Source organism: Pinus tabuliformis, chromosome 5_1 (assembly GCF_031772625.1).
Source record: "Pinus tabuliformis cultivar Carrire ecotype Pingquan chromosome 5_1, CPIR1, whole genome shotgun sequence".
Taxonomy (NCBI): domain Eukaryota; kingdom Viridiplantae; phylum Streptophyta; class Pinopsida; order Pinales; family Pinaceae; genus Pinus; species Pinus tabuliformis.
The window spans coordinates 787062539-787086702 of record NC_142305.1 but is presented as its reverse complement, the minus strand read 5'-3'; the positions used below and the strand labels follow the sequence as shown (position 1 = coordinate 787086702).

Sequence of the window (24164 nt, the reverse complement as noted above, 5' to 3'; positions counted from 1 at the left end):
TAGCTCAAATGCAACATAATCGAATGATCAAAATGAGGAGGCTCCTCTCTCCTTTATAGTGTTGGCCTCTCTCAAAACCCTAAGGCCCACATCCTCCAACGTAGCCTCTCTCTTGCCACGTGTTCCTTCTCCATCTGCGCAATCCCTCCAAGTGTCTACGTGGGCCCCTCTCTATGTGGTCCTTGGGTCCCCTTGGCTCCCCTTTTAAGTTACAAAGTTGTGCTACTAGGGAGTGACTTTATTCATAAAGTGAGTTATGTCCCCCTTTCCTCACCTTTTTATTTATAAATAATTATACAAGGCAAAATTGAGCAAAATCGAATATTCCAATTAGCCATGGCTAATTAGCAATATTACAGTCTCCCCCGACAAAATGTTGCTTGTCCTCAAGCAACTGAAGTGATGGATGCTGCAAAATTTTCTCACTCTCCCAAGTGGCATCCTCATCCGGTAAATTCTTCCACCTCACCAAGAATTCCCAGACCGCCTGCTCCGTAGCTGCCTCTCCCTGGTATCAATAATAGCCTCTGGCTGCAACACCAAATGCCCCTCATCATCCATGGGTGGTAGCTCATCTATCACTGTCACCTACTGCCCCAATGCCTTCTTCAGGCATGATACATGAAAAACGTTATGAATCTTGCTGCCTTGGGGCAGCTCCAATTCATACGCAACCCGTCCAATCCTGCGTATCACCCTGTATGGCCCATAAAAGTGGGGCTTGAGCTTATCAGCTCCCTTCTGCTTCAGTGATGACTATTGGTATGGCTGTAATCGAAGGTAGACCAAGTCCCCCACCTCAAACTGTCTCTCCACCCGACCCTTGTCAGCATACAGCTTCTGTTGGTTCTGCGCTATAGCCATATTATCCTTGAGAGCTCGGAGGATATCCTGACTCTCTTGGATCCAAATCTTGGCTCTCGGAGCCTTGCTAGCACCAAACATCACGTCAGCAAAAGATAACGGATGATATCCATACAAAGCATAGAATGGTGACATACCAATGGACATGTGATGTGTAGTGTTGTAGCAGTACTCCCCCAGATGCAGCCACTTCTGCGATGCTCGCTACTGCCCACTGACATAGTTACACAAGTAGCCCTCCAGCGACTTGTTAACTATCTCTGTCTGCCCGTCCGTCTGTGGGTGATAACTGGTACTCGGTGTCAACTCCATCCCCACTAACCAGAAAAGCTCTTGCCAAAACCCGCCCATGAAACGGCTGTCCCTGTCACTGATGATGGTCTTAGGAAGACCATGTAGCCTGAAGACCTCTCTGAAGAACAACTTAGCCACCTACGCTGCTGTGTAGTGTGCGGATATGGCGAAAAAGTGTGCGTACTTTGTCAGTCGATCAACGACGACAAAGATACAATCCTTGCCCTGCACCATGGGCAACCCTGTGATGAAGTCCATCAAAATACTCTCCCATTTCCCCTTCGGAATGGGAAGAGGCTGCAATAATCCTACAGGATGTCTCATCTCCCCCTTGTTCCTCTGGCAAATATCGCACTCCCGGATATGCTAGAGTACGTCCTCCTTGAGGCCCTTCCATGGGAACCTCTCTCTAATGGCCCTGTAGGTTTTGGTAAACCCATGATGGCCAGCCAATGGTGAATCATGTGATGCCTGAAGTATCTTCTTCTTGAGCTGAGATCCCTCAGTCAAGAAGATCCGGTCTCTATAGTAGATGATCTCATCAATTACCCTGTACCTGTCATCTACCACCTACCCATCCAGAACCTCACATGCAAATCTGTCCTTGGAGTACTCTACTAAGAGTCGAGCCCTCCAGTTTGTGTCCAAGCTCATAAGAGACAACATGGTTGGTCTACGTGAAAGGGCATCTGCTACCACGTTGTTCTTACCCTTGACATACTCAATGTCAAAGTCATACGCTTGGATCTTACTGATCCACTTCTGTTGCCTCTCCTATAGTTGTTTCTGCTCCAAAAAGAACCTGAGGCTGTTGTGATCAGTCCTCACCCTGAACCTGTTACCCACTAAATACTGCCGAATTTGGCCAATGCATGCATAATGGCCAGCATCTCCTTGTCGTATATAGAATACAACCTCTCATGCGGAAGGAGCTTCCGGCTCTCAAAGGCTATAGGGTGACCTCCCTGCATCAACACTGCGCCGATCCCCTCTCCCGACGCATCGCACTCCAAAACAAATGGCTGCGAAAAATCCGACAATACAAGCATTGGGCAACTGCTCATAACCTCCTTGAGCCTGTCAAAGGCTCGCTGCGCTGTATCCGACCAACTGAATGCCCCCTTCCTCGTCAAATCTGTCAGGGGTGCAGCAAGCTGTGAGAAACTCTTGACGAACTTCCGGTAGTAAGTACAAATGCCAATGAATCCCTGAAATTCTGTCACGTTCCTCGGCTCTAGCCAATCTTTGATGGCCCTGATCTTCTCCTTGTGGACTCTCACTCCGTCCACCCCTATGATGTGTCCCAAGTACAACATCTCCGTCATCCCAAACTCACACTTGGAGAGCTTGGCATAGAACAGCTGCTCCTCCAAGATGCGCAACACTGTCTCAATGTGCTGGAGATGCTCCTCCCAAGTCCTGCTGTAAATGAGAATATCATCAAAGAACACCAACACAAGCTTCCTTAAGTGACTGTAGAAGATGTGATTCATGCAGGACTGGAATGTAGCTGGGGCATTGGTTAGCTCGAAGGGCATCACCAAAAACTCAAAGTGCCCATAGTGACACCTGAAGATAGTCTTGGGAATGTCCGGCTCCCTCACGCGAATCTGATGGTACCCAGATCTCAGATCAATCTTTGAGAAGAACCGTGCTCCTCTCAACTCATCCATCAACTCATAGATCCTCGGTATGGGGTACTTGTTCTTCAGGGTCTTCTTGTTCAAGGCCCTGTAGTCAATGCACATCCTCAATGTGTCGTCCTTCTTCTTCACCAACACCACGGAAGAAGCAAAAGGACTCGTGCTCAGCCAAATGTGCCCAAGAGCCAGCAACTCCTGAATGGCCCGCTCAATCTCATCCCGATAGGCCTTGGGATGCCTATAGGGGGTAGTAATCACTGCCTGTATGCCCTGCTCAAGCTCAATGGTGTGCTCAAACCGCCAATCCGGTGGCTGTCCTGGCGGAATCTCCCCAAACATTGTGGCATACTGGTCAAGGATGGACTGTATCTCTAGGTGCACCATCTGCCCTGTAGTCCCTGCCTCTGATGCACGTAGCTCCACTGCCCACTCTACGTCTCCCTTCCGGAAGACTGCCTCCATCCGATGAGCAAAACAGTTTGAGGTGGATATGTGTGCCGTCCCCGTATCTTCTCATGCCTCCCTGTCTTCTCATCATCCCACTCCATCTCTAGGGCCTTCCAATCTATCGTGACCTTCCCTAGAGTGATAAGCCACTGAACACCCAGTATCATGTTGGTGTCCGGAATATCAACCACAAAAAAGTGGTCAGTCAATGTGTAGGTGCCCATCGTCACTTATAACTCTGGAACATAATGAGCACACACCATGGTCTGATCTCCTGGGACCAAAACTGAAAAGCCATCAAAGCTCTCTGTCTGTATACCTCTCCGCTCTACCATCTGTGCATCGATGAAGTTGTGGGTTGCCCCACTGTTAACCAAAACTAGTACTCGCTGGCCACGTACTATCCCCCGTACACGCAACGTCAAATACTTGGGAACTCCTCGCAATGCTGCAAGGGCCCCTCTGGTAGGTGCAAAAGCTGCACCACCTACTGCTAGTGGTGGAGGTGGTAAAGGATCTTGCACGGCATGACTATCTCCTACCTCCACATCATCCTCCTTATCCTCTTCCCTACTGCTCTCGGAGAAGACCTCAATAAAATGTGCTTTGCCAACAGCACATCTATGTCCTGGTGCCCACGGCTCTTGACAGGTAAAGCACAACCGCTTTTTCTTCAGCTCCCTCCTGGCATCATCATCAATCTGTGCTCATCCTGGATTCCCCTTTGGAGGCGGAATCCTCACATCCTTCCCCTTAGGCTGGAAAGCCTGTCTCTGGGGGTAAGGTGTCCGGGTCCTCGGTAAGGCATCCTGTAAGTCCCGGGTCTCACTAATAGCATCCTGAAGTGTGGCTGGTCTAGTGGATCTAACTAGACCTCGAAGTGGCTCTACTAACCCCTCAACAAACATGTAGATCCTCTGTGCTGCGGATAGATCTGGCACCATCACTGAAACCCTCAAGAAGTTTGCAATGTAGGTCTCTGGGTTCCCAGTCTGTTTGAGCCTCGTCAACTCAACAAAGTGTTGTTCCGGATCCCTCCGGTCAAACCTCTCTATCAGTCTCCTGGTGAATCGGCATATGTCGTCACTGTGGAGTATCAAAGTGTAACCAACCCATGGAACCACCAGTCCTGGGCCTCACCATCTACATGTAATGTCGCCACCTTGATGGCCTCTGTCTTCGACATCTAGTTAAGCTGGAAATAAATGTCTAGCTTCTCCACCGAAGACTTTGCCGAACTGTTTGATGAGCCATCAAACGTAGGCAAGTGGAATCTACTAGCTGTGCGGTGGGTGTCTCCATCATGATAATGCCGGTATCCTCTATGATGGTCACGGGGTCTACTATCCCGCTAGAGTTGAACAAAGTCTTTGAATGAGAGAGCATCCCTGAACCCCTGCCCATAGGCCTAGTACTCCGCAAAATAATCGCCCATACGACCGGGCTCTGCATTCTGCTGTGCTCCGGCCCGCGTGTCTGCTCCTAGGAAAGTGGCCATGGTAGAGCGTGTAGGGGCATGTGAGGCCATCTACTGAGTAGTATCACGCTGAGTGGCACCCTACTCTGGCAAATGGTGGGATGTACCCGATCCCTCACCAACTTGGAAAACTCGTGGGTTCTCACACTGTCTAGCCTCCACCGCCGTGAATCTCTGCCCCATCACCTTGATCTGCCTAGACAGATCCTGCACTGATTTGAGGAGCATGTCCACAAATCTCTTCCCGTCCTCATCTGCCATCGGATCCTCTTTCTCTGCGTCCACCACAGGCTCCTCCTGTTCTGTGTCCACCACCCGAACACAGTCTCCCTCTCCATAGGTGTTCTCCAACCTATGCTCAATATCTCTGTATTTCCTACCTCTATAACAGATGTAGGGCTTCTCCCTCAGTCTCATAGACTGCTAGATCCACAGGCTGAGCCAAATCTATGCTCTAATACCACTGTAATATCCCTTATCAGAGATATCCCTCAAACTCAAGCAAACTCCAACCAGAGAAATAACAGTAGTGCAACATACAATAATGTATACATGAAATATAAGCAGATACTCAAGAAATGCTGAGAGAAATGCTAAGCCATTTTAATATACTGAGTAATGGAAAGAGTACAAGAGGTGATCAAAAAGATGGCACCTCGACTTGCACAAGGAAAGTGAAGAAATACACTCAGAATGGTAAGGAAATGGCCTCTCTCTGAACTGCGTCCAAACTGCCGGAGAATTGTTGTGCTGCTGCTACTACTGGAATCAAATGAGGATTTGGGGCTATTCCCCTCCTCAGAAAATGCTGAAACTCTGGAATTAGCCTCTGCTCAATAAACCCAGAAAAGCCTAGAAATCTTTTCTAAAATAGCTGACCCCCGAAAATCACCCCCTTGGGGATCTACGCAATCCCTCAAGGCTCTGCGCTACTCCTGAAGAGAATCCTCCAAAACTCTACCCGAAACTCTGCCAAAATCCTCCAATATGCAAGGGCTGATCCCTTGCTCAATCTCCAAGCTCAAATCCTCCACAAAAACCCAATCCGGAGCTCCTACCAAAAGAACTGCGTCCTCCCCTCTCGAGACCGCGCAGTCATCAAAATACTCAACTCCTCCTCAACTCCAAAAATCGCTCCTCCCGCAAGATACTGATGAAACTACCTTGCCTGAGCAGGCACTCGAAGTCCCCCGGGGCTAAGGGTGAGATCTCCGAACGGAGACACTCGATGCACTAAACAGCGCTGCAGACAGGCTAAACAGCCAGCATGCTCTAAGTCGAAGTGACTAGCTCAAATGCAACATAATCGAATGATCAAAATGAGGAGGCTCCTCTCTCCTTTATAGTGTTGGCCTCTCTCAAAACCCTAAGACCCACCTCCTCCAACATAGCCTCTCTCTTGCCACGTGTTCCTTTTCCATCTGCGCAGTCCCTCCAAGTGTCTACGTGGGCCCCTTCTCTACGTGGTCCTTGGGCCCCCTTGGCTCCCCTTTTAAGTTACAACGTTGTGCTACTAGGGAGTGACTTTATTCATAAAGTGAGTTATGTCCCCCTTTCCTCACCTTTTTATTTATAAATAACTATAGAAGGGAAAATTGAACAAGATCGAATATTCCAATTAGCCATGTCTAATTAGGAATATTACAGGGTGTCTATTCAATCCCATGTTCATGTGGCAGAGTATATTGGTTAAAGATTTAAATAGGATGGTCTCCACAAGTTCATTTAAAATAACATGTAATGGACATATCTAACAACTGTTCCTCTAAATTTTCTCTAGCAAAGCATTCTCACAAAACTTCTCATCACATTTGCATAGAAAATGCAAAATTGGTTACTAGGGAAGAACATGACATATAGAGAAGAACAAGAGAAGCTCTAGAGAAGGAGAAGCCAAACAACACTCTAAACATGGATGATGGGCTACACCTGTAGGCCAATCATTAATCAGCTCAAGAAATTAGTAGCATGGCATAACAATGAATCCAAGGTGTGATAAAATGTCTAAATGGGAGGGAGCCTACCTCATGCCTCACAGTAATGAAACTTCAACAAATCCATATTAATTAATTGAATCTCTTCATTCTTAATCCACCCATCAATTACATGGAAATCTCCTGAAGATGGATTGAAGATGAACCCTCCTGTATAAATCTAAAACTTTGGGTTTAACTAAAGAAAACAGAAAAACACAGGTTTTTCCTCTTCAATAAAAAACATTCTGTGAGAATGGATTCACTAAACCCTAAAAACTACTCACAATCAAGATCTTTTGCAGTCCCCCCACAAGCATTAAAGTCTGGGCCCCAACCACTAGATCTACCTACAGAAATAATGGTGATGCCTGCTAATCAGTTTGACAGTGAAACATACTATGGTCCATTATTCAGTGATGGTCAACAATCATAAACATGATGTCCCCTCTGTCCCCTTGTGAGGCAAATAGTGTGGGCCTAATTCAAGTATGTCCCTAGTCACATTCAAAATATCGCAAACCATTCAACATAGCAGACAATATGATAAACAAATTTGGAACCTTGTAATGTTGGCAGGAATCTCCTTTTTGTGGTAAGGAGATGTGAAGGTACATTCAATGGTTGGATGCCTCTATACTCCAAGGAAACTAAAGTATTGAAAGAAGAATTGAGAGCTCAGGGTTAAGACACTATTGGAAACTTTTCATAAGAATGCAGACTATCTAGAGATTGGGGTAAGGCAGATAGGCTGACACTCCTGGCCTCTGTAGGAAGGGGTAGCCTGCAAAATTACAACCTGGTTTATGAATATATACAGTTTGATGTATTATATTTCTCTGAAATTTTCATCTTTATCAATATCTATGTACCCATTTATGCATGTGCATTAGAAAACCTATTTTGTATCAATTGTTTTGCCAAAGTTTTAACAGCAAGTAAGAAGTCTCCTTACCAGCATGAGTAATTATTATAATACACAACTATTCAAATACTGCAAAGGGTTCAGAAGGAAGGAAATTCAGTAATCTCAACGAAAAATATATGAAATGAACTTACCGGAAGCCAGAATGTAGTCACAAGAACTACAACTGCAATGACTGAGATGCAAAGACATGGTAAAAGATATGGAAATCTGCAGATTAAATATGTATGAGTCTAACATGATATAACATATATATGAGATATAGAAAGTTGAAATAATTGACAGAAAAGGTGGAGGCATTATATTGGCCAGCTAGGAAAAACCTTTATAACACCCCAATCAAACCTTTCAATACTTACCTTCCAAAGAAAGAGTTTTTGGGGAATATCTCTGGATATTTGTCCGCTGGCTGGCCCAACAACATTGAAAAATAAAACTCATGTAAGGAACGTGAACCAATAGTGGGAAGAGACTAGAAAGAAAATATGTAGTATCGCATTAAAGTGAAACACGAGATTCAGTGGATATCCCAAGATTTTATGTTGGCATGCACATCATAATCAGCAAGAATCAAGCAAAATTAGAAAGTGAAGTCATGATTTCACTGAGGCTATTTGTTAACAAAATGATTGCAGAATATCAGTAAGGCCTGCAGTAGAAACCGATACTCGCTACTTTTTTCCATTTTCTTGTTTATGGTTCAGAAATGTTACATTCTGAAAATAGTAATCTAATGTAACATCAACTTAAGATATTCTCAGGACTCTTATGATAAAATAAAGGGTTCAGTTATATATATGGAACCCTTTATATTAAAATACTAGCAAATGCACCAAGAGGTGCAAAGGAACGCTGATAAGAGTGTGGGGAATGTGGAAGATGGTCATGCCATGTATGATATGTGTTCTTTATTTGTTGCTAGTGTGCAACAATCTCCCTGTCGGTTTCACCAATGTCATCAGATAGCTTGCGAAAAGGGCAATACAGGAGTATCTCACTCCAACAAAAGTCTACATAGCAGTCAAGATCATGAGATGGGATGGAAGTGTACCGAAGCAAGACGCGTATGATCATGGTAGGGCAGATATGCTTCCATGGTGTTTTTTTTCGGTGAGAAGAGAACAAACAAGAGCATGTAGAATGATCATGCCACTAAGCTCGCCTCTAGCCTTGGTCCATATTGACCATGTGCGTGTCAATAGTCCGAAAAGTAGAGTACAAACCAATGGACAAATTTTTTCAAATATCACTGTCATCATTCAACATCATTTTTATCATTGTAAATTCATATTTTGCTTTTATGTTGTAAATGATTCTAGTATGACTATTAATCCATGTAAAAACACCTAGGTAAGCCTATGATTCTTCTCAAAGGGTTTCAACCTAGGGAGTTTTTTAACCTCCCCGAATTATGTGTTTGTAAACACGGATAATCGACAGAGTTTTTCTCCAAGATATACCCCAAAGCTAGTGTGGAACTCATTGACGAGGTCTTAGGTGAGTCGTAGTGTTTATTGAGTCTATGTATTTTTCATACTAGATCATGTGTCTTGTCGCAAAATTTGGCAAAATATTGAGGGTCTATGTTAATTGTGTATTTCCCCTTCTAAGGGTTGATATTGTAAATTTTTATATGAAAGTGTATCTAGGAATAATTTAGTGCATGGTTACTCATATTTAGACACCATGGCTAAATTATTTTATTATAGACACACTTAGAGAGTGGAAAAATATTTATTCCCCTCTTGAGTCTTTTAATTAATTTTTCTGGCAAAAATAAAAAGAAATAATTAGCCAGAAAATTAATTATTTTTGAGTTAAAAATTAATTTGAGAGAAATTAAATTCTCTCCTAGTGGAAAATCATCAAAAATTCGTAGGTCCAAAAAGAATCAAATTTTAAGGGTCCTCCACCAAGGAAAAAATCATTTTTTAAGAGAAAATGACCCTTTGGACCTTAGTGGTTAAGTCAAAGTGAAAATTTTGAGGATACAAGTCCAGAACATATTTTTCTAGTCTAGGAAAAAAGGGATTTTAAGAAAAATTCGAATTTTTCCTCAAAATAAAAGGAATAAAATTCAATCGACGGAGGAGATCAAGTTATTTCAAATGAAAATTGATGGTTGAGACAATTTTGATGAGGATCAACCCAACTAGCCATTATTTTCCACTTGGAGGGGTTTTCTTCTCTAATTTTCTATATAAGGAAGCTATCAAGCTCCTCATTTCATATTTGGATGATGTAATGATTACCTGATGTACTGAGCAAACCTCTACCAGAATTTATTTGCACTTAATAAAAAGTCTTTGGGGTTCAATTCAAGGTGTCTCTCGTTTGTTGATCTGTGGTATGTGATGGATGATTTATTGATATGCTTTAAACTATTATAACTTTGATTATTATTTCAATTGCCGATAGTAGGAACATCTATTAGCATAGGCATCTTGCTTTAGTTGTTGGGTTAGAGTAAACACTTGTCTAGTAGATCTGGCAGGTATCTCCGGGTCACTAGATTTATTGTGTGAATCAAACCCCTTTTGTGTAGTAATCTATCATTCGAAGTGCATTAAGTTCTAGTTTGCTCTAGTCCTTCACCTCTAAGTTCATAGACTATGAGGGGACCACACTCTTGTTTGGCTCCAAGCCTTGATCTAACGAAAGTTTTGTGCACGAGGGATTTGCAAAAATTAAAAAAAAATATTTTCTCATTATCTTCAAATTTATTTACTTGTGCCATAAAGTTTTAGTATGATAATGAGAGCAAAGTTCATTCTGTAAATATTTGTAAAATTATTTTTTCCAATAACCCTTGTAATTTTAAATACTAACCTTTTATTTTTGTATAGCTATTGGGGTTTTGGGGTTTTTGTATATATTGGGTTCTTGGCTCTCTATTTCTTATTTTTACAGGTACATTGGCTCAAGGATTTGAAGATATTTTAATTTTGAGAAGCCATTAGCCTCACCTAGCCTAGACGACTAGGGTTTGAGAGGCTTCTAGCCCATTTGGAGGGGTCTTCCAACCCTTTTTTAATAAATCGTTCAAGAGAAGAGGGTTGATCTAGGCCCTAGAGGGTTAGATCTTGCCCTTCCAAGCCCTAGTTGCTCAACGCTCAGCCAAAAGAGGAGGGTCGCAACTCTTGGAGGAAGCTTCTAATAGTAATTTGAGGTAAAAAATTTGTTTTTTTGGGAATGCAGGGGTGTCGTTGGGTTTTGAGGCCTCTTGGAGGCTAGTTTCACCCCTAAGGGCTCAATTTCCTTTAGCCACATTCCCCAAGGGATTTATCTTGCTAGCCGCAACCCTAATTGGGCTTGTTCCCCTATCAACATTCCTCTAAAGCCTTAGCCAAAGGCATTTGTGGCCTATTCCTTGTGACCGCGACCTATTTGGCCTTGAAACCCTAGGCCGCAATCATTTCTTGGCATTTTTATGGTCTTAGCACTCGTTTTTTTTTTGGCACTAATCTTTGTAGTTGTGGGTTCATGGTAAGTTTGGCAAGGGTTTAAAGTGGATTTCCATGTCATTTTGCCATTGACCCATTTGATTTTTGTAATGTTCCAAACTTAAATAAATAGTGATATGCAAAGCAAAAACAATTTACAGCACAAAAATTTTAAACAATCAGCGAATTCTCATAAAAACTCTAGAATTAAGAACCAGCTGAGACATTTTATTAATCAATGGAGCAAGTACAATAGTATGGAGGAATGCACCTGCGCTTGCCTCAATGGAAAGTGGAACCCAGGGGATAATACAATGATCTCAAATACTGGAAATCACTGCTCCTCTAATGCTCTGTGTTGCCCAGAAAACTTCACTGCTGCCTGGAAAGGGACTGCAAGAAACTCCTCCTCCAATTCTCAGAAAATGATGAAACTTCAACCACAAATTCCTTGGCCAAAACGCACAAAAACCCAGAAATGGTTTGGCCTGATTTGGACTTTCCAAAATCGACCCCCAAAGGCACTATTTAATCATCATCAATTCTATGATGTCTGCTGCAAATATATGGCTTAAAAACCCACCTCTGGTGCTCAGAAAATTATGAAACTTTATATTTGGGATCCTTGTCAAAAACCCAGAAAAACCTTGGAGCCCAACCTTAGCTACAACTGCAAAACTCAGCCTGCTGGCAACTCCCTGTAAATCCTCCCGGAAATGCCCCCAAAGCGCTGGGATGACCCGTTCTATCCAATCCCTGACTTCCCTGGTGAGCTTTTGGCCTAAGACACCTACTCCTAAGCTCCACGAAAAACTGCTAAGTGGACTCTGCACTGTCCCCTAGCCCAGCGATTCAAACTGTTGGAATGCTGGCTCTACTGGCTGTAAAACTCAGCAAGAATGTTGGTCTATTGCTGCTACCTCAGCTCTCTAACTCTCCGGCAAACAATCTGATCTCTGTTGGCCTCTATCTCCCTCTGCGTATTCTCTGGCTGCCCAAAAATATGCACTCCCTGCTCTGCGCTGGTTGGTGGTAATATGTCACTGCCCCGGAACTTCTGAAATCCTTGTAGAATGCCTCTCTATGGCAGGCATGGATGGTCCCCCGAAGTAGAGTTTGAATCTCCCGCTTGATAGATTTGTGGCTAAATAGCCGATTGACTCAGTGAAACAACAGAGTGAACAGTCAAGTAATTTTGTTTGCAAGATGTATGAATGAATCTCAAAATGTGAGTTACTCCCTCCTTATAACTCCTTGGGCCTCCCATGCCTCATGTGGGCCCCTCCATCCACCTATTTGACTTTCCCTCCAAGCTATTCAAATGGGCCAATTAGAATTCCCATGTGGGTGGCCCACATATTCCACTAGCAATCGAATTAAGTTGAATTGTCTCCTAAGTCCCTAAGTCGAAAATGATGGGTTCTCTTCCGTAGCCAAAATTGTGTAGCAACACCCTATTACAAATGTGTTTGAAAAGGGACATGACAATCCTCCCCACCCAAATGTTGCTTGCTCTCAAGCAACCTGAAAGTTGGGTGTTCCAATATGTGCTCACCCTCCTAGGTGATATCCTCATCCGACAAGTTCTTACAATGCTCCAAAAATTGTTTGTCCTCAAGCAATGCCTGACTGAGCATCCTCTCTAACTGTTGCTCCCCATTGTCACTGCAACATGTGCCAGGGTCCCAGATGTGCCACTAAATCATCTTTGACCTCAGCACTATCCTGATATGAAAGAATCCTTCAATACCGGGATCCCAGTGTTGATTTGGGGTAGCATCGGACGTGCTCTAGCCACGAAAATTGGTGGAGAGGCTAAAGCACATGAGATCTCCAATACCAAGAAATTGTTTGGGCAGAATCTAACCAGTTTGGGAGATATTAAAATAATTAATATTTTTATGGAGTCCCTAAATCTAAACTTAGGGATAATAAAATATTAATGTGAATTAATATAAAACTGAGTTAGAATGGTCCAAAAGTCATGGATCAAGCTAGATCTAATCTTAGTCGTTGATTAGGGACTTAATCTCAGCCGTTGAATTATCAACAAAAAAGTATAAGAGGAGGCTTGAGGGTCACTTGGAGAACACACTGAGTTGATCAAGAATTCGATTTTCTGGGGCAGGGCTCGCTGAGGAAATCGAAGGAGTGATTAGAGTTGCAGCTAAGGGGCAGTGAATGCAGTAGCAGAGAGGCAGAGATAGTACCGGGAGCATCAGCGCAGAAGCCAGGAGAGGGTTGACGCAGAGCCAGCGAGAGGCCACGCAAAAGCAGCCAGAAGCTGCGCAGAGCCTGAGGAGGGCCAGCGTGGGAGACGCAGAGGCTCCAAACGCTGATGCAGAGCTCAGAGAGGCTGACGCTGGGTAGACGATGGGCTAGAGAGGCTGATGCAAACCTAGAGGTTGACGCTGGGAGATTTCGTGGGGAAGATTGGGGCTGATATCTGTCTCCGACTAAGTGGTACTATTGCCGAGAGCATTCTCTATTGGGTGAGCCATTTCTGGCACCCACATTGTATTCTGAAACTGCTTAATAATAAAACCCTCAGACAGCTACACCGGTTTTCCCGCATTGGGTTTTTCTGGGGACATTAGTCCAAAAATAATGGTGTCACTTATGTGCTTATTTTTCCTTCAGCTGATGATCTGTATGTGTTGAGACTGTACTTGTATTTATTTCCAGTATTTACATGGTAAATAACTTGTTAATTAACAGAACAAGTAGGAAGAAATAACTCAGAAAGTACAGGAAAGATTTCTAATAGTTAGACTTAGAAATTCCAACATGGTATCAGAACGTGGTTGCAGATCATAGAAGAACTGAGGGCATTAGCCGAGCAGAGCAGCAGCAGTAGAAATAGTTGTCTCGAGTGACAGAAGTTGTTCCTATCGGAAAAGCAGCAAGGAAGGGGTGATGCAGTGCCTGCATTATCAAGTTTGAGCCAGGAGAAGGATCAGCGCAATGGCAGAAAGGAACAGACTTGACCTATGTAGTGCCCGGTCATCTTTCTCAGTCAGGAAAGATTGATGCCCGTGGCCAGGAGGTGCGGATTTCGCTGGTGCCGGGATTGTGTAGAGTCTAGAGACTCTAACCTTTAGTTTGTTGGGGCATAGGAGGGTATGGAGAAGTTGCGGAGTGAAGTTGGTGGGGTATTGTGGTCAAAACAGTACCTAACAGGGCAAGACCAAGGAGGAAGGAGTTGCTACCAAGGATTTCTAGCCCAAAAATCTAGATCAGTGGTGCAGCTGCACCAACGATCGGAGTGGGGGCATCTCGACATTGGCAGAGGGGTTTCCAGGAGGGAAATCAAGGCTCAAAGGGAGTCACACCAAGAACTTCTAGGAGGGAAGTAGAGAGACTTGAAAGAGTTGAAAGATGAGCAGCGAGATGGCAATACACGGGGTAAGAGATTAGGACAGACTGGACGGAGCCTCAAACTTCGTAATTTGGAAGGCTAGGATCCTGTCCGTTCTAGACAAGAATCGTCTCAAGGACTTTGCCTTGAAAACGATAGCGATCCTAGTTGACCCGGCTGAGAACGATAAGTACGAGGAGGCAATGGTGAGGGCCAAGAGCATCATCCTTGACGAGGTCAAGGACCATGTAGTACCACATATTGCCAAAAATGACATGACAAATGCAATGTGGGAGGCCCTGACGAAATTTTATCAGCATACTTCCGTGCAGAGGAAGATGCTACTAGAAAATTAGCGGCAGTCATATCAGATGTAGAGAGGAGAACAGATCGACATATTCCTCGGTCGTTTGAAGGAGATTTGGGATTAGCTGAATTTCATAGGGGCCACGCCGGATCAGGAATTAATGGTGAGGACTGCATTGAACGCAGTCTCAGAGGATTGGGAGGTATTTTTCCAGAGCATACTGGGCAGATCGACCCTTCTAGATTGGGAGGAACTGTGGGCGGCTCTTCGTTAGGAAGAGATCATAAGGCTAACCAAAGGAGGAAGCAACAACAAGGGGGTCAGAATCAAGAAGGAGGTAGAGGAGGATGCTGCCCTAGGATCTGAGAGAAAGCAAGAGAAACGAAAGAAGAAGGAACTCTCCCATGTCAAATGCTTCCACTGTGGGGAACCGGGTCATTATGCGAGCCAGTGTTCGAGGAAGAAGAGCAAGTGAGAGGCTTCTGAGACCAACGTTGCGCCAGCAAGGGCGGAGAAAGAAGTGAAGACAAATGATGACTATGCCATGAGTGCTCATGCATCTTGTGAGAGGATGTGGGGAGACATCGAGCTGTAGTCAAACAGACTACAAGCGATGAGGGGTAGGATCCTCGTGGTACCCAACCTCTTGGATTATACCTTGCTACGGGAGCCCCGAAGAGGAGTAGCAGAACTAATGGAGATGTCAGAGTTGGGAGATCAGTTACTTACTTCTCAGTAACTGAGTTGGAGTGCAGCAGTGAGCAGTGCCAGTGCTATGGGCAGCACGATGCAGCATGATGAGAGGGATTACAGTGTAGATGCAGCAGTGACAGTGGCAGGGACATGGGCAGCAGCACGAATGCGTAGGGAGCTGTTGTACAGATGCAGCAGTGGCAATGGCAGGGCCATGGGTAGCAGTACATGATGCAGCAGTGTAGAGGATGTTGGGCAGCAGGCCTAGCATCAGCACAAGGACCGATGCCGGATGATCAGGGTGATGCTCAGTGAGGAGTATTACTAGAGCACAGTCCTCGCTAAGAGGGAGTGTTGATTTCGGGTAGCATCGGATGTGCTCTAGCCACGAAAATTGGTGGAGAGGCTAAAGCACATGAGATCTCCAATACCTAGAAATGGTTTGGGCAGAATCTAACTAGTTTGGGAGATATTAAAATAATTAATATTTTGAATGGATCACTAATTCTATCTCTCTTAGCAAACTCCGCTCTAGAGAATGGAATGACTGGTCACTCTCGTGTATTCTCCAAGTGACCCTCAAGCCTCCTCTTATACTTTTCCTGTTGACATCTCAACGGCCGAGATTAAGTCCCTAATCAACTGCTAAGATTAGATCTGGCTTGATCCATGTCTTTTGGACCATTCTAACACAAATTCATATTAATACACATTAATATTTTATTTTCCTTAAGTTTAGACTTAGGGACTCCATTAAAATTATTAATTATTTTAATATCTCCTGATCTGTTTAGAATCTACCCAAACCCTTTCTGGGTATTGGATATCTCATATGCCCCAACCTCTCCACCAAATTGCATCGCTAGAGCACATCCGATGCTACCCCAAATCAACACTCCCTCTTAGTGAGGACTGTGCTCCAGCAATACTCCTTACTAAGTATTACTTTGATCATCCAGCATCGGTACCTGTGTTGATGCTAGGCCTTCCTGCCCAACATCCTCTGCATTGTTGTGTGCTGTACTGCGGCCCATGGTTCTGCCACTGCCACTGCTGCATCTGTACGACAACTCCCTCTGCATCCGTGTTGCTACTGGTCCTTTCTCCTAGCATGACATCCGCACTCCTCTCATCATGTTGCATCTGTAGGAATTTAAAGGGTAAGTTCCTCAGAAAGAACACCAAAAGGACACCGCTCACAACCAGATCACAGATCAATACACCAGTATTTTTGACGTGGTTAAAACCCTCAAAGAGGGAAACAGTCCACGGCCTGTCCCAACGTGGGTACTACAGGCAATTTATTAATCAAAGAATGAAAATTTACATAAGCTTCTCTCATGCACGGATTACCCGAACAATGACCCTCCATGCGCTTTAAATAGAACTCATGGACCAATCGGGTGTCAAGCCACGGATCAAGTGTCGGTAATACCGAGGTGAGAGTGAACTGTCGGATCACTACATATCGTGACCGTCGGATTGTAAGTTACAAAATGTACAACGGTAAAGAAAGACACTTTACCTAACTCTATACCTAACTCTATACTAGACCAAGTTGAACTTAACTATATCCTATGTGTCGAAATATCCTAACATCCCCCCTTAAGAACAACTTGGGATAGGATTGAAGGATTTACAAATATGACACAATAGGAGAAGGAAGGAGGCACTAGAGCCTATCCCCCCTTAGTGACAACTTCCTGAACTCCAAGCATATATCGAAGTTTAGTGAACTTCGCCTCTGTGAGAGCCTTTGTGAAGATGTCTGCAACCTGATCATCTGTTGAACAATATTGCACTTCAAGAACATGGTCATGAATGAGCTTTCTGATGAAGTGCATGTGTAGTTCAATGTGTTTGCTGCGCTGATGCTGGACTGGATCTTTGCATAGCTGAATGGCACTTTGATTATCACACCAAAGTGTGGTTGGATGCTGCTGCTCAAAGCCAAACTCTGATAGGATCTGACGAAGCCACAAGGCTTCCTTACTAGCTTCCACGGCACCACGATACTCTGCTTCTGCTGACGAAAGAGAAATGGCAGCCTGTTTCTTACAAGCCCATGTAATAGGTCCTGAACCAAGAGTGAAGACATAACCGGCAGTGGACTTCCGATCATCAGGGTCACCAGCCCAATCAGAATCAGTGAAACCAACTAATAGAGGAGCTGCTTTGGCACTGTAATGAATCCCAAACTGTACTGTACCTCGAACATAACGAAGTATTCTTTTAGCTGCTTTCCAATGACTTTCACGGGGGTTTTGCATAAAACGAGCAACAAGGCCAACAGCAAAGGAAAGATCAGGACGAGTATGGGTTAAGTACAAGAGTTTTCCTACAAGTTGACGGTATAAGGTAGCATCAACTTCAGGAGAAGTACAAGAGACTGAAAGTTTGACTCCAGACTGAAAGGGAGAAGGGGCTGGCTTACAGTCTTCCATGTGAAAATGACGAAGAATATCACAAGCATACTTGGACTGGGAAAGGGAAATACCCTCCTTGGATTGCAAGACTTGAAGACCGAGAAAATAGTGTAAGTGTCCTAAGTCTGTCATTTCAAATTTCTTTTTGAGGCTAGACTTCACATGGTTTATAAGGTTGGGATCACTACCAGTAAGGATAAGATCATCAACATAAAGAACAAGGATGATAAGAGAATTGCCCACTTTCTTGGTGTAGACAGTATTGTCAGAATGACACCTAGAAAAGCCAGATTCTAAAAGAAAGCTATCCATTTTGGCATACCAAGCCCGAGGAGCTTGCTTGAGACCATAAAGGGATTTCTTGAGTCGACAAACAAGGCTGGAGTCTGTTTGTATGAAGCCAATGGGTTGTTCCATATAGATTTCTTCCTTCAAGTCCCCATGCAAGAAGGCAGATTTAACATCCATCTGATGGACTTCCCATTTTAAAGAGGCAGCAAGGGAAAGAACAAGGCGGATAGAGTTCATTTTGGCAACAGGGGAGAAGGTTTCAGTGTAGTCAATGCCTTCAACCTGTGAAAAGCCCTTAGCAACAAGACGAGCTTTATGTTTATCAATTTTCCCATCTGGTCCATACTTGGTTCTGTAAACCCATTTACATCTTACAAGTTTGCGTCCCTTTGGTAGAGGAACAAGATCCCATGTATCATTTGTCAATAATGAATGATATTCTTCATTCATAGCTGCTTCCCAATGTGGATGGCCTGAAGCTTCTGCAAAAGTGTCAGGATCATGATTTACTGGAGCTTGAGCTAGTAAAGAAGAGGCTCTTTCAAACTGGGAACGTGTACGTTGCTGATCTGTAGGATCACCGGCAAGATCACCTGCTGCATCCCGAGTAGCACGAACCCATCTTGGAAGTTGAGGATCCTGAGAAGGTGGGGGAGGATTATCATCCTCGCTTTCATCATCTGAAGAAGAAATGTTTTCAAAAGTAGAAGAGATAGGAAGAGGTGGCACATCCGCCGGACTAGGCTCGCAGGCCGATTTATTTTCATCAAATTTTACATCTCTTCTAATGATAACATTTTTGGACTTAAATGGAATAAGTCTATAACCTTTTACATCTTCAGAATATCCAACAAAAGTACATTTCTCACTCTTAGGTTCTAAAGCTTTATGCTTTTCATCTGGAATATGGGCCCATGCTTCACTGCCAAACACACGAAAGTGACTTACATCTGGTTTAATGGAACTCCAAGCTTCTTCTGGAGTGATATTCTCTAGAACCTTAGTAGGAGTGCGATTGATTATATAATTTGCACAATTAATTGCTTCGGCCCAAAAACTAAGACTGAGTCCTTTAGATTGCAGCATACAATTAGCCATTTCCTTTAAGGTGCGATTTTTCCTTTCAGCTACACCATTTTGTTGTGGAGTGTATGGAACAGTATGTTGCATTTGAATTCCATTTTCGGTGCAAAAGTTGATGAATGTGTTTTTAACATATTCTCCACCATTATCAGTTCTTAGCTTAAGAATTTGATGTCCAGATTGTTTTTCAACAAAGGCTTTGAAGGCCAAAAATGTGTTAAATACTTCGCTCTTGAGTTTTAAGAAGTATACCCAAGTGCGTCTGGAGAAATCATCAATGAAAGTTAAGAAGTACTTGCAGCCAGAGAATGAAGCAACAGGAAGAGGACCACATAAATCACTGTGCACAAGCTGTAAAGGGGCTGAGGCGTGCGAAGAGGCACGTTTGTCAAAACTGTCCCGATGATGTTTTCCGAGTACACATCCGGAACAAACACCATCTCTGCAAGATACCATAGGAAGACCTGTCACCATATTTTCTTTACATAGATGCTGAAGGGAGCGATAGTTTAAGTGACCAAATCGCTCGTGCCAAAGTTTGCTCACTTCATCATTATGAGCAACAAACACTGAGGGAAGATTGGATGACCCAAAGTTGTGAAACTTATACAACCTTGTGGAATCATCAGCAAGACCAGTAGCTAGAATCTGTTTAGGATCTTTTAGATCCTTGATTACAACATCATGAGGTGAAAATTCAACAATTTTACCTTCACCTGAATGAGTTATCTGATAGACAGATAGAAGGTTGCAGGATAAGGTTGGAACACATAATACATCATTAAACTGACCATTGTCTAGATGAACAGTTCCAGTCCCTACAACATTAAGAGATCTATCATCACCAACATATATATTTTTGGTGTTACAATCATTTAAAGAAGAAAACATGGCTTGGTTTTTGGCCATGTGATAAGAGGCTCCAGAATCAATGAGCCACTCATGAGAATGAGAAGAAGAAGAAGATACATTTAATGCATAACCAGACTGAGATGATTGACAACGACATGCAGAAAGTGCCATTCCGGAAGTTGAAGTTGAAGTATGCTCCACATGGATGTTATGTTTCTTCATTGCGGCTTCCAAGGCTTCCATCTTCTTAAAGCATTTAGATTCTAAGTGGCCATCTCGATTACAAAAGTTACAATGTCTATCAGTCTTCTTCCATTTGTTTTTATTGGTCTTATCATTTTGCTGAAATGATCTTTCATTTTGAGGCTGAGTTGGTTTAGGACCATTCTTTTGAGGATATGACTTCTTAGGATTCTTTGAATTTGGTTGCTGCTGGGCGGCTAACGCTTTCGTGGAAGAGTTTCCAAGATTAAGAAGACCAAGGTGTAAGAGTTTTTCTTGTTCTCTTATTAAATAATCACAAAAGGAGTCAAAGGAAGGGGCCTTGTAGTCTTTTCCTTGACAAATGAAAGCTTCCCTTGTAGAATGGAAAGTGGAAACAAATATAGAGTAGGTTGGTCCCAACTTAGTAAGGATGGAATAAATAAGGTTACCATCTTCTTTCTTAACTTTAACACCTTCCAAGAGATATCTAAGGGTCTTGAATTTGGACAAGAAATCTTCAATGCAAGAAAAATTATTAGGATCCAAAGTAAGCAACTCATTTTCAAGTTGATGGGCTCTAATTTCATTTTTAATCCCAAAAACTTTAGCGAGTTTTTCCAATGCTTCATGAGGAGTCTCAAGTTCTGCAATATGGAATCTAAGATCAGGAGAAATAGACATCCCTATCAAACCACGTGCTTGATCTTGTCTATTTTCCCATTTTGTAGCCTTGTCTTCATCTTTGGGTTTCTTCTCTTGGTCTGTGGCTATTCTGAAGAGACCTTTACTTCTAAGTAAATCTTCCATGTAGGCTACCCATTGGAAGTAGTTAGTGCTGTCAAGAATGACTTGGCATGGACTTTCCATTTTTTTTTAAAAACTGAAGCTGAAGATGCTGAAAGTAAGTGTTTCAATGGATAGATCTCGAAAAATTAGGCTGTTTTAAAAAAAACGGCTCTGAAAAAGGCTTCCGGATGAAGAAGTTATGGCTTTTTGAAAAAAAATTGTTGAAGTTGCCGGCAAAGTGCGCGAATGTGCGGGAATGAAAAAATCCGCCCCCACAAAATGGAGACTTGAACCCAAGACCTCTACTCTCTTAAAATAGCTTTGAACCAATTGATCTATATAAAAAATTTGAGAGAGAGAGAGAGAGAGGGGGGGGCTTGGTTTGCGTGCTTGCCTTGAGAAAGCTCTTTTCCCTACAAAACACAAAACCCAACACGAATATGCAAAGAAAAACGAACCTTGCGGCTCGAAGTTAGCTTTAGCCAAAAAACTAGAAATTTAAAAAAAAAATCTCAAAGTTAGCTTTAGCCGAAAAACTAAATATTTTTCTCAATGTTTCTGATTTTCCGAGATCACACTAAGGTGCAGGGAAAAGAGCATACGCATGAGAAAAATCCTTCCTTTCTGTTTCTGATTTGCCCAGATCGCACAGAGTCGCAGGGCAAAGAGCATACGCAGAAATGAAAGGTATAGATCCGGTTAAAAAAAAGGGCTAAATAAACCGAAACCGAAATAAGCAGAGAGAAAATAACAGTAAACTGCAAAAACACTGTATACCTCCCGATCTGAAAAATGACGCAGCTAGGGCTACCGGAAACCTTTTCGCGTGAAATGAAAGGGGTTCCTCACTGGAACAGATGCTCCGAATGCAACAGAGCAGTCCTCTCGGCCCGAAAGCAGTCAGAAACAGCAGATCTAGGAAACGACAGCCGCATGCAGTTCTACCGGCTTCAGATTTGGATCACCAACGAACGCGGCCCTCAAATAGCGCTGATACCATGTAGGAATTTACAGGGTAAGTTCCTCAGAAAGAACACCAAAAGGACACCGCTCACAACCAGATCACAGATCAATACACCAGTATTTTTGACGTGGTTAAAACCCTCAAAGAGGGAAACAGTCCACGGCCTGTCCCAACGTGGGTACTACAGGCAATTTATTAATCAAAGAATGAAAATTTACATAAGCTTCTCTCATGCACGGATTACCCGAACAATGACCCTCCATGCGCTTTAAATAGAACTCATGGACCAATCGGGTGTCAAGCCACGGATCAAGTGTCGGTAATACCGAGGTGAGAGTGAACCGTCGGATCACTACATATCGTGACCGTCGGATTGTAAGTTACAAAATGTACAGCGGTAAAGAAAGACACTTTACCTAACTCTATACTAGACCAAGTTGAACTTAACTATATCCTATGTGTCGGAATATCCTAACAGCATCGTGCTGCCCACTGCTGCACTGCAACTCAGTTACTGAGAAGTAAGTAACTGATCCTCCATCTGACCTCCCAGTTGAGCTAGAGACCCTCCTGATACTGAAGCTCCCTCTGCCGCTGACAAGTGCTCCCTCTCTGACCTCTGCGCTACTGCAACAACTCCTTGCATCTCGCACCGTTGTACACCTCTTTGTGCCATCCTGCACTGGTGCAACACTCCTGTGCCTCTCGCACTATTGCAGCCTGCTAGCCTCGTGTTGTCTCGAGACTCCTGCATTTAGCTCTCTCTACCGCTCCATCCGCATCCGTCTCTACCCACTCAGCCAGTCTTGCTACTCCTCATCGGGGCTCCCATAGCAAGGTCTAATCCAAGAGGCTGGGTACCTCGAGGATCCTGCCCCTCATCGCCTGTAGTCCGCCTGACTATAGCTCGATGTCTCTCCACTTCTTCTCAAGTGGCGCATGAACACTCATGGCACATAGAACAGATAGGATCCTGGCCTTCCAGATGACAAAGTTGGACACCCCATCCAGCCTGTCCTGATCCCTCACAGCCCATTCATGGCCATCTCTCTGCTCCTCTGTCGACTCCTCCGAGTCTCTCTACTTCTTGCCTGGAAGTTCTCGGTTTGACTCCTGCTGAGTCTAATTCCCTTCTGGAAGTTCTCTGTTCGACTCCTACTAAGTCTACTTCCCGACTGGAAGTTCTCTGTTCGACTCTTGCTGAGTCTACTTCCCGTCTGGAAGTTCTCTATTCGACTCCTGCTGAGTCTACTTCCTGTCTGGAAGTTCTCTGTTCGACTCCTTTGAGTCTCTCTACTTCCCGTCTAGAAGTTCTCTTTTGGACTCCCTCTGAGTCCCGATTTCCCTCCTGGAAATCCTTCTACCACTGTCGAGATGCCCCCTACTCCGATCATCTTGTGCAACCGCACCACTGATCTAGGTTCCTCGGCTAGAAACCCTCTGTAGAAACTCCTCTGGCCTTGCTTTGTCAAGTACTGTTCTGACTACGGTACCTCACCAGCTCCACTTTGCAATATTCCCACAGCCTTCTAAACCCCAGCAACCTGAAGGTGAGAGCTCCTAGGCTCTGCGAAATCCCGGCACCAGCAACCCGGCCTCCTCAACCAACTGCATCAGCCTTCCTAGCTACTATGTGGCTCTGCTTGAGGCTCCCTTTGCCTCCTTAGCTTCTACGCTGCCTCTTCTCGGCTCACCCTTGATGACGCAGGCACTGCATCACCCTTCCCTTGTTGCTGCTCTGCTAGAAACAACTTCTGTCACCTCGAGACAGCTGTTTTATGCTACTATTGCTCCGCTCAGCTAATGTCCTTTAGTCCTCTTGTGATCTGAAATCACCCTCTGATACCATGTTGAAGTTTCTAATTTACTTAGTTAGAAACCCTCCATGCACTTTCTGATTTATTCCTACCTACTTGTTAATTTCTTTACCGACTTATTTATAATGTAAATACTGAAGAAAAAAATACTAGTGCATGCTCAACATATTACAGATCAACAACTAAAAGAAACAGAAACAAATACGATATATGACACTATTATTTTTGGACTAATGTCCCCGGAAAAACCCAATGTGGGAAAACTAGTGCAGCTATCTGAGGGTTTTCTTATTAAGCAATATCAAAGTACAATCTGG

General features: G+C 43.7%; 1 protein-coding gene across 3 annotated transcripts in view; it reads right to left on the bottom strand.

The window, feature by feature from the left end:
* LOC149167291 (protein ZINC INDUCED FACILITATOR 1-like) overlaps positions 1–24164 on the bottom strand; it is a 374552-nt gene that overhangs the window by 224796 nt on the left and 125592 nt on the right. For all 3 annotated transcript variants that reach the window (XR_016260912.1, XM_089432925.1, XM_089432924.1), the window contains exons 8-9: positions 7983–8032; positions 7758–7833 (exon numbers count right to left, since the gene is read on the bottom strand). Coding sequence is in view for 2 of the 3 variants with exons in the window: in XM_089432925.1 (XP_089289051.1) it covers positions 7758–7833; positions 7983–8032 (126 nt within the window). In the remaining variant the exon portion in view is untranslated. The remainder of the gene's footprint in view (positions 1–7757; positions 7834–7982; positions 8033–24164) is intronic.